We start from the raw sequence: 15,215 nt of genomic DNA on the forward strand, positions 1-15,215 counted from the left end.
ATGTTGTTACCAATTACACCATCAATAATCATGAAACATACACACCCGCCCTTCTTCCCGGAGAGATGTTTATTCTTGTTGGCGCGATACACGGAGAATCCAGGTGGCTGTACCGACTCCGACAGGATATCCCGAGAGAACCATGTTTCCGTGAAACAGATTATGTTATAATCCCTGATGGTTCTCTGGAAAGCAACCATTGCCCTGATTTCGTCTTCCTTTGTAATCTAGGGACTGGACATTAGCAAGTAATATACTCTGAAGAGGTGGGTGATGTGCGCTCCTCCAAAGTCCGCTCCGTCTCCCTTTTCTCCAGCAGCGTTGTTTTGGGTCGGCCTGTAAAATCAGTTAAAATGCCCTTGGGTGGTGCGGACAAAGGACCTGCTTCGGGAAAGTCGGATTCCTGGTCGTAGTGCTAGTTGACGTCGCTCTGATATCCAATAGTTTTTCCCGGCTGTATGTAATAACACTTAAGATTTTCTGGGCTAACAACGTAAGATTTTTTTTAAAATTAGGAAATACATTTTTTTAAATACTGCAAAGTTTCCTAAGGACTAGAAGCGAGGCACCCACTCTGTCGGCGCCATTTAACTTCAGTGTAATTGCAGTGGACATTGCTGCAATTCTGCTAAGACAGAGAAACTATAGCTAGTATTGCAAGGCTGCTGTAAGACAGAGACAATATTGTGTTTTCTAATCATAAATTTAGAACTCTTCTAACCTTGGAGGAGTTGGTTTATTGGAATGTACCTCAGCAGTACACACACACACACACACACACACACACACACACACACACACACACACAGTACAATGATTGGTTGGCTGCCACAGCCTTGATGAGGCTCAAAGGGACCTTGATGGCAGGCAAACAGAGGCTGTGAGAAATAGAGAGAGAGATAAAGAGTGATTTTCAGTGTGGTATATTTTCAATCACTTGCTTTGGCTCAGTATACTGTCAGTGACTCAACTGTATCAAATAGAACAAGAACTAAAAACCCTTGAATGAGTAGGTGTGTCCAAACATTTGACTGATACAGTCAGGGTTTTTCTTTATTTTTCCTATTAATCTACATTGTAGAATAATAGTGAAGACATCAAAACTATGAAATAACAAATATGGAATCATGTAGTAACCAAAAAAGTGTTAAACAAATCAAAATACATTCGATATTTTATATTCGTAGCCACCCTTTGCCTTGATGACAGCTTTGCACACTCTAGGCATTTTCTCAACCAGCTTCACGAGGTAGTCACCTGGAATGCATTTCAATTAACAGTTGTGCCTTGCAAAAAGTTCATTTGTGGAATTTTGTTCCTTCTTAATACGTTGGAGCCAATCACTTGTGTTGTGACAAGGTAGGGGTGGTATACAGAAGATAGCCCTATTTGGTAAAAGACCAAGTCAGCTCAAATAAGCAAAGAGAAACGGCAGTCCATCATTACTTTAACACATGAAGGTCAGTCAACACGGAAAATGTCAAGAACTTTGGTAGGGGTGGTATATGCTAGGGGTGGTATACAGAGTAGGGGTGGTATACAGAAGAACTTTGAAAGTTTCTTCAAGTGCAGTTGCAAAAACCATCAAGCGCTGTAATGAAACTGGCTCACATGAGGACCGCCAAAGGAAAGGAAGACCCAGAGTTACCTCTGCTGCAGAGGATAAGTTCATTAGAGTTACCAGCCTCAAGAAATTGCAACCCAAATAAATGCTTCACAGAGTTCAAGTAACAGACACATCTCAACATCAGCTGTTCCCGAGGAGACTGCGTGAATCAGGCCTTCATGGTTTAATTGCTGCAAAAAAAACACTACTAAAAGAGACTAATAATAATAAGAGACTTGCTTGGGCCAAGAAACACAAGCAATGGACATTAGACCGGTGGAAATCATCTGTCCTTTGGGCTGATGAGTCCAAATTTGAGATTTTTGGTTCCAACCGGCGTGTCATTGTGAGATGCAAAGTAGGTGAACGGATGATCTCCGCATGTGTGGTTCCCACCTTGAAGCATGGAGGATGAGGTGTGATGGTGCTTTGCTGGTGACAATAATTTATTTAGAATTCAAGACATACTTAACCAGCATGGCTATCACAGCATTCTGCAGCGATACACCATCCCATCTGGTTTGCGCTTAGTGGGACTATCAAACTGCAAACTTTCTACTTTTAAACTCGGACATAACAGAGATGCTTGTTCTAGGTCCCAAGAAACAAAGAGATCTATTGAATCTGACAATTAATCTTAATGGTTGTACAGTCGTCTCAAATAAAACTGTGAAGGACCTCGGCATTACTCTGGACCCTGATCTCTCTTTTGAAGAACATATCAAGACTGTTTCAAGGACAGCTTTTTTCCATCTACGTAACATTGCAAAAATCTGAAACTTTTTCTCCAAAAATGCAGAAAAATTAATCCATGCTTTTGTCACTTCTAGGTTAGACTACTGCAATGCTCTACTTTCTGGCTACCCGGATAAAGCACTAAATAAACTTCAGTTAGTGCTAAATACGGCTGCTAGAATCCTGACTAGAACCCAAAAATTTGATCATATTACTCCAGTGCTAGCCTCCCTACACTGGCTTCCTGTCAAGGCTAGGGCTGATTTCAAGGTTTTACTACTAACCTACAAAGCATTACATGGGCTTGCTCCTACCTATCTCTCTGATTTGGTCCTGCCGTACATACCTACACGTACGCTACAGTCACAAGACGCAGGTCTCCTAATTGTCCCTAGAATTTCTAAGCAAACAGCTGGAGGCAGGGCTTTCTCCTATAGAGCTCCATTTTTACTGAATGGTCTGCCTATCCATGTGAGAGACGCAAACTCGGTCTCAACCTTTAAGTCTTTACAGAACACCCATCTCTTCAGTGGGTCATATGATTGAGTGTAGTCTGGCCCTGGAGTATGAAGGTGAACGGAATGGCTCTGGAGCAACGAACCGCCCTTGAGGTCTCTGCCTGGCCGGTTCCCCTCTTTCCACTGGGATTCTCTGCCTCTAACCCAATTACAGGGGCTGAGTCACTGGCTTACTAGGGCTCTTTCATACCCTCATAGGAGGTGTGCGTCACTTGAGTGGGTTGAGTCATTAATGTGATCTTCCTGTCTGGGTTGGCGTCCCCATTGGGTTGTGCCGTGGTGGAGATCTTTGTGGGCTATACTCGGCCTTGTCTCAGGATGGTAAGTTGGTGGTTGAAGATATCCCTCTAGTGGTGTGGGGGCTGTGCTTTGGCAAAGTGGGTGGGGTTATATCCTTCCTGTTTGGCCCTGTCCGGGGGTGTCATCGGATGGGGCCACAGTTTCTCCTGACCCCTCCTGTCTCAGCCTCCAGTATTTATGCTGCAGTAGTTTATGTGTCGAGGGGCTAGGGTCAGATTGTTATATCTAGAGTACTTCTCCTGTCCTATCCGGTGTCCTGTGTGAATTTAAGTATGCTCTCTCTAATTCTCTCTTTCTTTCTCTCTCTCGGAGGACCTGAGCCCTAGGACCATGCCTCAGGACTACCGGGCATGATGACTCCTTGCTGTCCCCAGTCCACCTGGCCGTGCTGCTGCTCCAGTTTCAACTGTTCTGCCTGTGATTATTATTATTTGACCATGCTGGTCATTTATGAACATTTGAACATCTTGGCCATGTTCTGTTATAATCTCCACCCGGCACAGCCAGAAGAGGACTGGTCAACCCACATAGCCTGGTTCCTCTCTAGGTTTCTTCCTAGGTTTTGGCCTTTCTAGGGAGTTTTTCCTAGCCAACGTGCTTCTACACCTGCATTGCTTGCTGTTTGGGTTTTTAGGCTGGGTTTCTCTACAGCACTTTGAGATATCAGCTGATGTACGAAGGGCTGTATAAATACATTTGATTTGATTTATCATTAGTTTTTCAACAGGACAATGACCTTCAGGTTGTGTAAGGGCTATCTGACAAAGAAGGAGAGTGATGGAGTGCTGCATCAGATGACCTGGCCTCCACAATCACCCGACCTCAATCCAATTGAGATGGTTTGGGATGAGTTGGACTGCAGAGTGAAGGAAAAGCAGCCAACAAGTGCTCTGCATACATGGGAACTACTTCAGGACTGTTGGAGAAGCATTCCAGGTGAAGCTGGATGAGAGAATGCCAAGAGTGTGCAAAGCTGTCATCAAGACAAAGGGTGGCTACATGGAAGAATCTCAAATATAAAATACATTTAGATTTGTTTAACACTTTTTTGGTTACTATATGATTCCATATGTGTTATTTCAAAGTATTGATGCCTTCACTATTATTCCAGTATTTTACTTGCTATATTGTATTTACTTTGCCATCATGGCCTTTTTTTGCCTTTACCTCCCTTCTCACCTCATTTGCTCACATTGTATATAGACTTGTTTATACTGCATTATTGACTGTATGTTTGTTTTTACTCCATGTGTAACTCTGTGTCGTTTTATCTGTCGAACTGCTTTGCTTTATCTTGGCCAGGTCGCAATTGTAAATGAGAACTTGTTCTCAACTTGCCTACCTGGTTAAATAAAGGTAAAATAAATAAAATAAATAAATATTCTGCAATGTAGAAAATAGTCCAAATAAAGAAAAACCCTTAAATGAGTAGGTGTGTCCAAAATGTGCACTGGTACTGTATATATATATATATTTAAAAAAACTAAAATACACATACAGTGCATTTGGAAAGTATTCAGACCCCTTTCATTTTCCCCCATTTTGTTACGTTACAGCCTTATTTAAAAAATGTATTAAAAAAATGTTTGCCTCATTAATCTACACACAATACCTCATAATGACAAAGGAAAAACAGTTGAAAAAAAATCTTTGCAAATGTATAAATAAAAATTGAAATATGACATTTACATAAGTGTTCTGACCCTTTACTCAGTACTTTGTTGAAGCACCTTTGGCAGCGATTATAGTCTCGAGTCTTCTTGGGTATGACGCTACAAGCCTGGCCCCCCATGTATTTGGGGAGTTTCTCACATTCTTCTCTGCAGATCCTCTCAAGCTCTGTCAGGTTGGATGGGGAGCGTCGCTGCACAACGAGATGTTCAATCGGGTTCATGTCCGGGCTCTGGCTCTGGCTGGACCACTCAAGGACAATCAGAGACTTGTCCCGAAGCCACTTCTGTGTTGTCTTGGTTGTGTGCTTAGGGTTGTTGTCCTGTTGGAAGGTGAACCTTCGCCCCAGTCTGAGGTCCTGAGCGCTCTGGAGCAGGTTTTCATCAAGGATCTCTGTACTTTGCTCATTTCATCTTTCCCTCGATCCTGACTAGTCTCTCAGTCCCTGCCACTGTCAATTTAGGGCCAGATAGCACTGCATTTTGCTTTGTGTTTGTGCTTGTGTTTCCCAATAAGCAATGTAGTTTTGTTTTGACTGTGTTGTAATTTGGTTTATTCTGATTGATTCGATGTTGAGGCTTCAGTGTGTCAGTAGAATCAAATCAAATCAAATCAAATGTATTTATATAGCCCTTCGTACATCAGCTGATATCTCAAAGTGCTGTACAGAAACCCAGCCTAAAACCCCAAACAGCAAGCAATGCAGGTGTAGAAGCACGGTGGCTAGGAAAAACTCCCTAGAAAGGCCAAAACCTAGGAAGAAACCTAGAGAGGAACCAGGCTATGTGGGGTGGCCAGTCCTCTTCTGGCTGTGCCGGGTGGAGATTATAACAGAACATGGCCAAGATGTTCAAATGTTCATAAATGACCAGCATGGTAGAATAATAATAAGGCAGAACAGTTGAAACTGGAGCAGCAGCACAGTCAGGTGGAAGTTGAAACTGGAACAGCAGCATGGCCAGGTGGACTGGGGACAGCAAGGAGTCATCATGTCAGGTAGTCCTGGGGCATGGTCCTAGGGCTCAGGTCAGTTGAAACTGGAACAGCAGCATGGCCAGGTGGACTGGGGACAGCAAGGAGTCATCATGTCAGGTAGTCCTGGGGCATGGTCCTAGGGCTCAGGTCCTCCCGAGAGAGAGAAAGAAAGAGAGAAGGAGAGAATTAGAGAACGCACACTTAGATTCACACAGGACACCGAATAGGACAGGAGAAGTACTCCAGATATAACAAACTGACCCCAGCCCCCCGACACAGAAACTACTGCAGCATAAATACTGGAGGCTGAGACAGGAGGGGTCAGGAGACACTGTGGCCCCATCCGAGGACACCCCCGGACAGGGCCAAACAGGAAGGATATAACCCCACCCACTTTGCCAAAGCACAGCCCCCACACAACTAGAGGGATATCTTCAACCACCAACTTACCATCCTGAGACAAGGCTGAGTATAGCCCACAAAGATCTCCGCCACGGCACAACCCAAGGGGGGGGCGCCAACCCAGACAGGATGACCACAACAGTGAATCAACCCACTCAGGTGACGCACCCCCTCCAGGGACGGCATGAGAGAGCCCCAGCAAGCCAGTGACTCAGCCCCTGTAATAGGGTTAGAGGCAGAGAATCCCAGTGGAAAGAGGGGAACCGGCCAGGCAGAGACAGCAAGGGCGGTTCGTTGCTCCAGAGCCTTTCCGTTCACCTTCCCACTCCTGGGCCAGACTACACTCAATCATATGACCCACTGAAGAGATGAGTCTTCAGTAAAGACTTAAAGGTTGAGACCGAGTTTGCGTCTCTGACCCGGGTAGGCAGACCGTTCCATAAAAATGGAGCTCTATAGGTGAAAGCCCTGCCTCCAGCTGTTTGCTTAGAAATTCTAGGGACAATTAGGAGGCCTGCGTCTTGTGACCGTACGTGTAGGTATGTACGGCAGGACCAAATCAGAGAGATAGGTAGGAGCAAGCCCATGTAATGCTTTGTAGGTTAGCAGTAAAACCTTGAAATCAGCCCTTGCTTTGACAGGAAGCCAGTGTAGAGAGGCTAGCACTGGAGTAATATGATCACATTTTTTGGTTCTAGTCAGGATTCTAGCAGCCGTATTTAGCACTAACTGAAGTTTATTTAGTGCTTTATCCGGGTAGCCGGAAAATAGAGCATTGCAGTAGTCTAACCTAGAAGTGACAAAAGCATGGATTCATTTTTCTGCATCATTTTTGGACAGAAAGTTTCTGACAGGTTTGTGAACTCAGCCCCAGGACCAGCTGGATGAGGGGACTTTTCTTTGCTCAGCTCTTGGCATTGCAGGGCTTGGTAATGATATGAGAGGGGGTCACTGTATTTTAGATGTTTCCAAAACTTAATTGCTCTTTTTTGAGTTTTTATTATTCGTGGATATTGGCCTAATTCTCCCCTGCATGCATTGTTTGTAGTTTTCCTCTGGACATGTAGGAGAATCTTACAGAACTCTGCATGCAGAGTTTCAATGGGGTGTTTGTCCCATTTGATGAAATCTTGTTTTGTAAGAGCACCCCACACCTCGCTGCCATAAAGTGCAATTGGTTCAATGACATTTTCAATTAGTTTTAGCCTAATTTTAATGGGTATTTCAATTTGAATGAGCTTTTTAATGGCGTAGAATGCCCTGCGTGCTTTCTCTCTCAGTTCATTCACTGACTCATTAAGGTGTCCAGTTGAGCTTATTTTAAACCTAAGTAATTGTAGTGTGTGCAGTACTCTATATATTTTGTACCAATTGGGAACTTTGTTCAAAATCCCTGAGATCTGGATCTTCTCTGGAAAATCATTATTTTAGTATTTTTGGGGTTTACTGCCAGGGCCCATGTCTGGCAGTACTGCTCTAGCAGCTCCAGGCTCTGCTGCATCTCCCTGACTAAGGCCCTTCTCCCCGATTGCTTAGTTTGGCCCAAGCGGCCAGCTCTAGGAATAGTCTTGGTGGATCCAAACTTTTTCCATTTACTGTGTACTTAGGGACCTTCAATGCTGCAGACATTTTGTGGTTCCCTTCACTAGATCTGTGCCTCGACACAATCCTGTCTCGGAGCTCTATAGACAATTATTTCGACCTCATGACTTGGTGTGGGCCCCTTTCCATATCATGTCCAATCAATTGAATGTACCACAGGTGGACTCCAATCTCAAGGAGGATCAATGGAAACAGGATGCACAATTTAGAGTCTCAATTTAGAGTCTCATAGCAAACGGTCTCAATACTTATAGTGAGGTATTTCTAAAAACCTGTTTTCGCTTTGTCATTAGGGGGTATTGTGTGCAGTTTGATGAGTGAACAAAAATATTTCATCCATTTAAAACAAGGCCATAACGTAGCAAAACGTTGAAAAAGTCAAAGGGGTCTGAATACTTTCCGAATGCACTGGAAGTATACTAAAGTATATTAAATACATGCTTATTTAAGTATTTGTATTTGAACCCAGGTCTGATCATTATGACTGCATGAAGATAACGTCTGATCCTCAGTACTTGAAACATGAAATCAAGTTTTCACAGTGCCGTAAAAGAGTTTACTTTGGACCTTTTCTGATCAACAGTTAATTCACCGGTATCCTTCTATTTGGCTCATTGTGTGAACACACAATGTGTAAACCACACGCATACAGAGTAGTTAAGCTAAAATTCAAAGAGTGGAAGTACTGTAGGACACGCCCATGTTATTCTGCGGATATGCTCGGCCTTTGTTCCCTGCATAAACCCATGCAGATGTACGGTATGTGCCTATAAGACTGATTGTGTTTGATGACGTATTAAAGTCCCTCTGTGAACTCTCACTGTCCTTCTGCTCTCAATCTATCTTTATCAGCCATGGTTTCTCTCCCTCTGTCTCTTTAGACTCTCTCTCTCGCGCGCTCTTTCTCGCTTTCTGCCTTTCGCTCCCTCTCTCTCTCTCTCTTTCACTCTGTCATTCTGTTTTTCTCCCACCCCTGCCCTCCATCTCTGTGGTTGTCCATGTGGCTTACAGGACTAATCAGTACAGTGGTGGCAGTGGTGGTTGTACAGAGAGTTCCCGTGGTTCTCTCTTTATTTCTACTTCTCTCTCGCTTTATAGTTTCCTTCTGTTTTCAAATTAACTCCCTCCACTCCACCACAGAGCACCGCCTGCCTCCTCTCAAGGCTAAGGTGTCTCCAGTACTCTCAGTTCTCCTCTTCCTCTCCATCTTCCATTCCATCAACCCTTCCCCACCACCCCCCTGTTCTATTACTCTCCCCGTAACCCTCTCTATCCTCCTCTACCCCCTTTCAACTCATCATTTAGTTATACCACCCTTGTATCTCTTTATCCCCCTTTTTTGTATTCCGTATTCCATCCCATTATCCCTTTTCCATCCCCCTTTCTGCATCATAAAACTATCAGTCTTTATCATCCATCTCCAAACCCCTCAGACCCAGGGGAGGAGGACAGGACAGGAAGTCAGCTGAGAGAGAAAGGCACTCAGAGCTTTCTGACTACTCCAACAAGCTATCTCCTGCTGTTACCTGCTCAAAAAGGGCAACACTTCCAGGGAGAATTGGGATGTATAGCCTACTAGTCAACGACCAATGCGATGTTCAAGGTAGCTGATCTGTAATTCATCTCCTCTATGCATTCTATTTCTATGCCTGGCTTCGTAAGAGGTTAACAGGAGAAACGTGCGAGTGCAAACAATAGACCTGGGGCTCCATTCAATCCGACGTTCACCGTTACAGGGTGATTGAAATGTAAAGGAAAAGTTTCCGCGTTAGCGGAGACCGCATTCATGGGAAGCTCTGCATATGTCGCCAATGAACATTGGTTCACCTTTCGAATGTATTATTGATGGAAGGGAAGAGAGACAAAGAGGGAGTGTGTGTGGCGCGTCTATTTACGAGCACGCGTGTGTCTGTTTGTGGGGGCATCTGAAACAGTATAAAGTGGTTTCCTCCTACTCCAGCTGTAATGGCTGCCGTACATCACTGCGACAGACCCTCCAGTGGAGCACCCTCGACAAGCTCTACCCAAACCAGTTAACGGTCACAATCTGCACAGGAAATGAAGCTGCTGCCGCCGCCTCCAAGATGCGACTGCGGAAGGATCGGAGAGGAGTCTCTCTCTCATATATATACAAAGCAGCTCTGTGGTGAAATACAACAGATGTGGGTGGATGAGAGCACTATTACTGTGTGTATATATATATATATATATGTTTCCACAAACTGACAGCTGACTGCATGAAAAAACAATTAGTCATTCAACTGAAGTCCAATTGAAGTTTAATGCAAAAAGACAACTTTCAAGACTGACGATTTGAGTACTTTTGAGACCACCGATTTTATTCTTTGAGGATTTTTATTTAATTGAAGGAACGTTTTATTGATCCATCATTAAATAATACATCTACTTACAGTTTTTAAATGTCAAGGTATTTTACATGGTATTTGGTCACATGCACATTGTAAGAAAAAGAAACACAATGTTATCTGTACAAACACTTACAGTAGTCCGTAGGGGGAGGAGCCTGTGAAGAAAAAAAAAGGCACCTGGTATGACATTTGACCCTGGTTCACAAATACCACCAGATACACGTTACTGTCCACTTTGCCTGTGAAACAGAAATAGAGAGTAACAGAGCCGACAACGAGACGCCATCCCTCCGTGTGACCTCTAATTGTGTGCACTTCTGAGCAGCAAATCAAAATACCAGCTCTGGTCAGTGTTTGAATTAGGCCTAGATATCAGAACATATTAGATACATTTCTTACAATGTATCTTTAGAAGACAAGGTGTTTCCCAGAGCCTTCGTGAGCAACGTGGCTCTTAGCACATCTACAGTACGAGTGATCCAGACCACTAGTAGAGAAGCCAAAGTGCACCGTTAGACGCTTTTGTTGTTTGTTGCCATTCCGCGTCAGGTCACTTTATTCACAGACCATTTCTGCTAAAAAAAAAATTGAATCACTGGTGTTTAGAGCCAAAGCAGAGGCAAGCGGCAGAGACGTGGAGCTGATAGGCTGAGTGGTTCATTTTCTAATTAGGTGAACGTTTAAGCTCGGGTAGATATACAGACGGTCATATCTGCACACGGGGTAGGAAAGTCAGTCAACTTTTTGCCGGATAACCAGGAAGTCAATAACTGTGCCCAAATCTCCCCTCCGATAGACAGCATAATACACCTGTATACAGGTGATCCAGCCAACAAGAGTGGTACCGATGGAGACGAGAGAAGAAGCCTAGGAATCTATAGCGAGTGGACATGGCTGTCAGACATGCTCGGTCAGTAGCAGCTCTTCCAACTGGAGAGGAGAGGGGTTCTAATTTGGCTGTGTGGTTAACCCGTTGAGACTACGAGGTGAGCATTTTGATTCTTCTCATCGGCGTCCTGTTCCGGAATTAAAACAGCACCTGTGTGACGTCATCAATTAGAACATTCGGTAATACTTTATTTCGGATAGGCCATCTGTAGATGATCAGTAACTATCTAGTAGCCCTAACCCTTAACCTAACCCAAAAACGAACCCTTACCCTTATTCTAAACCTAACCTTAGCAAGCAGTTGCCGGTCAACAGATTATTTGTTGATGGTATGACCACAGACGGACTAGCCGCACTATCCAAATAAAGTGTGACTGAACATTGGAATATTAATTCTGCTCATGGTTCTGAGGCTTCCTCCTCTCCTACCATCACAACCGCTATGTTCACGCAGCTCTGTTCTACAGCAAATGTACAAGCAGGGGCACCTTTAAAGCACTTTTAAGGTACCACAGAGCTTCCTCGAACAGCTACTGCGAAACACACTGAGCGAAGGAGTAGAAAGGCTGATCCTGGAACAGTGAACAGAGTAGAGCACCACATAGTTAGCTAGCTATAGGTGATTGGCACAGCTGTGGGTGTTCAACATCCTTCATGTTAAGCCCAAGGTCCTCCAAGGGACATGATAGAGGATTTGGAAAATACAATATTAAAAAGGGAGTCGACAACAACAACAAAAAATGCATGATAGTTTGACGTTATTAAAGAAGTCCTTAAAGTCGATGGAGATTCCATAGATATTCCATAGATATTCCTCTATGACAAAGGAACATCAATTGTACCTTAAACACATTCAAATGGCTTTAAAAACAAGGCGTTATGGGCTACATACAGAGACTATAAAACTGGATCTGTGTATAGTATAAACTCCCTCTACCTTCAACTCAGACCTAAAACCTAGGCTCAGAATAACGTGATTGTGTCATCTTATGTCTTATGTTTCTATTTATCAAACTATTTACATCATGTTAGCAGCATCCACATGTCTCGTAAGAGAGACACCATTGATTCAGTCTTCAAAGACAGCACTACAAAAGACATGATTTGAGATTCTCATTGCAGTAGATTTCATTTGGGATACTTTTCTTTTGCTCTATTGGACCACCAATCCCTTCCTCTAACGTCATCCATTTGATCACAGTGCAGTACACACGTTTCTAAGTCTTTACCAGATAAAGTGCACTCAATAACAACTAGATATATTCACAGGAGAAGAAATGCTGTGAGTTACACGTGGCTCAGTCGCTCACTAGGCATCTGAAGATATTTCCGATCCTCAGGGAGGAGTGTGAGAATTTCACAATTTCTTCGGAATGTTCTACGTTGTGACATTGTCAGTGGGAATTGATTAGAATGTCCCCTTCTAAAAGGGTTAGGAGGGAAGATTCTCTGATCAACGGTGCCTGGAGATAGTGGTTAGCCACATGAGTGTGTGTGTGCGTGTGTGTGCGCGGGAGGGCTAGAAGACAAATATGTTTAACTTAGCAGACAGTAAATCTCAGAGTTGAAGGAAGCCAAGCCCTGCCAGGCAAGATGGATAACCTAAAAGCATGTGTGTGTGTGTGTGTGTGTGTGTGTGTGTGTGTGTGTGTGTGTGTGTGTGTGAAGCCAGGCGTCGCCCCCACAATACCCCAAAGGCACACACACAGCAGGGAAGGGTTCCTTCTTTAAAACTACTGAACGGAATAAATAAAGATCTGGTAAAGTGTGCGTCCCAAATGGCACCCCATTCCTTATATAGTGCACTACTTTTGACGAGGGCCCATAGGACTCTGGTCAAATGTAGTGCACTATGCAGGGAATAGGGTGCCAATAGGGACGCAAGCGCTCTTCCCCTGTCCTGACCTACTTAATCAGACTTTTGCCCATCATGCAGCATAACTCATCACCACCTGCTAACACAGCAGCCAATTAGCCTGGCTAGCATCACCATCCCTCCCACCACTGTCTCTGTGGCGCAGAACTAGAGCTATATCGGTGTCTGCAGTTACAGTTATCATCAGTTCAGACCTGGGCTCAAATACTATTTGAAATTCCAAATACTTTATCTGTGCTTGATTGAGCTTGCCTGGCATCATGGGCCACGTCTGGTAAATCCAGGCAGGCTAGAAGAAATGCTGACAAATATTTGAAAGATTTCAAATAGTACTCAAACCAGTGGAGGCTGCTGAGGGGAGAACGGCTCATGACGGCTGGATCGGTACGAATGGAATGGCATCAAACAAACCATGTGCTTGATACCAATTCCACTTATTCCGCTCCAGCCATTACCACAAGCCCGTCCCCCACAGTGCCACCAACCTCCTGTGATTCAAACCCAGTTTTGCAGAAGTTACAACAGCTAATAAGCTCCGAATGGAGTCGCACAGCATACCAGACGCACAGGGTGAGAGGAGAGGAGCGGTTGAGATGGTGGCCTCCAGGGGGGCGCTTATTGAAGCACTTGAGAGCCTCAGTGAGAGAGAGAGAGAGAGAGAGAGAGAGAGAGTCCCAACTGGCACCCTAATCCCTGGTCAAAAGTAGTGCACTTCATAGGAAGTAGGGTGCCATGTGGGACTCGGGCCAGTCTCCGGCCGCATAGAGACAGGAGAGATAACGATCTTGAACTTTGGCACCTGTGGAGATACCGCTGTCCGGTGAGGTTGGTGTGTCTGTGCGAGTGTGAATAATACTATTATTCCTGCACTCCCACCCTGATAAGACAGCAGTGTGTGTGTGCGTGTGTATGTGTGTTCCTCCAGGACTGGTGTTAGTAGTGATGTTATTATTGCTAGGCTCTCTCAGTGCAGGCACAGCAGCCTGCAGCCAAGGTAGAGGCCACAGAAAACCCATCCATGGAGATGAAGAGACAGGGAATCACAAAGGGCTGAAGTGAACTCTCAACAAACTGTCGAGTGGTTTCAACATACATACTGCATGTATACTGAACAACTCGCTCTCTCAGCCCCCTTTGCTATACATGAATTTCAGTTGGTTCATCTCAGCCAGTAGACAATCAAACACAGACAGCCCTGAAGATAGAAACATAGTCTTTAGTTGGCTCAGAAATGGTGTTCTCAAAGGGTCAGTTCACCTCTGGGAGACCTTGTTTTCATTGAATGACTAATAAATAGGAGAGTAGATGAATCAGTCAGTAGCTGTGTCTATGAACGTCCCATGGGCATTCTGATTTTTGTCCTCACACAGCCATTATCTGGCACAATAAAGGTTTTGTCTTGTCCAAATCCCATCACACCTCAATTGCACTTCCAGTTGGATTGGCAGTAGAAACAAGAAAAGGCAAAAACTCTCAAGCTTCCCGTTTTGCCTTTCAGTTGAAGACACACTCCTCATCAGGATCTTTCCGGAGGAGACTGAACTTTGCGATGACGCGTCATCCACACCGGTCGTCCCGGTCATGGTTGGTAACCGTGAAGACCTGCCGCGTCACACCTGATTGGTTGAGGTGGTTGAGGTGAGAGGGTCAGAGGTCAAGGCCCTCAGTAAAGATGGCCGCAGATAATGATGTCACAATAACGCTCCGACCGAACGTCACCTCTTCTTCCCCACCTTTGCTGACCAGATCTTCACTGTCATATCACTAGAAAGAGAGGGAGGGAGAGAGAGACAGAGGGATGGCAGGGTAGAGAGATGGAGAGAGACAGAGAGAAATAGAGTGGGGGTGGGGAGATGAAGGGGGAGAAAGAGAGCGAGAGGACCAGGGGGACACAGAGAATGAGAGCGAGAGAAACAGGAGGAGGAGAGCAGAAGGAGAAGACCAAGAGAGATAGGGAGAGACCGAGGAATACAAGGGGGGAGGAAAAGAACAAGAGCAAGAGGCGGAGAGAGAGGAGAGAGGGAGAAGAAAAGAGTGACTCAATTGCCAGCATCTTCAAACAGTTCCATTGTGACTCCCACACAGCACCAGAGAGACAAGACATCAAAACCTACAGTTCACAGAAAGATGACACACACACACACACACACACAAATGCTACCCCCTACTCCTTCACCAATTACGGAGCACAAAGGAATCAGCTCCAAAATAGACATCAAACATCGTCCTCCTCTGTGACACACAACCTCCCCTCAAGATAGAGCAAACACCAC

At 44.6% G+C, this 15,215-nt stretch overlaps 1 protein-coding gene across 6 annotated transcripts in view; it reads right to left on the reverse strand.

The window, feature by feature from the left end:
• Positions 1-10,071: 10,071 nt before the first annotated feature.
• Positions 10,072-15,215, reverse strand: part of LOC109890808 (kinesin-like protein KIF21B) — a 113,628-nt gene continuing 108,484 nt past the window's right edge. For 2 of the 6 annotated variants that reach the window (XM_031824735.1, XM_031824734.1), the window contains one exon: positions 10,072-14,706. In XM_031824735.1, coding sequence (XP_031680595.1) covers positions 14,658-14,706 — 49 coding nt within the window. In that variant the 3' untranslated portion in view covers positions 10,072-14,657. The remainder of the gene's footprint in view (positions 14,707-15,215) is intronic. The other 4 variants (XM_031824733.1, XM_031824732.1, XM_031824736.1 and 1 more) reach the window with 3 other exon arrangements.

This window comes from Oncorhynchus kisutch, linkage group LG5 (assembly GCF_002021735.2).
Source record: "Oncorhynchus kisutch isolate 150728-3 linkage group LG5, Okis_V2, whole genome shotgun sequence".
Taxonomy (NCBI): domain Eukaryota; kingdom Metazoa; phylum Chordata; class Actinopteri; order Salmoniformes; family Salmonidae; genus Oncorhynchus; species Oncorhynchus kisutch.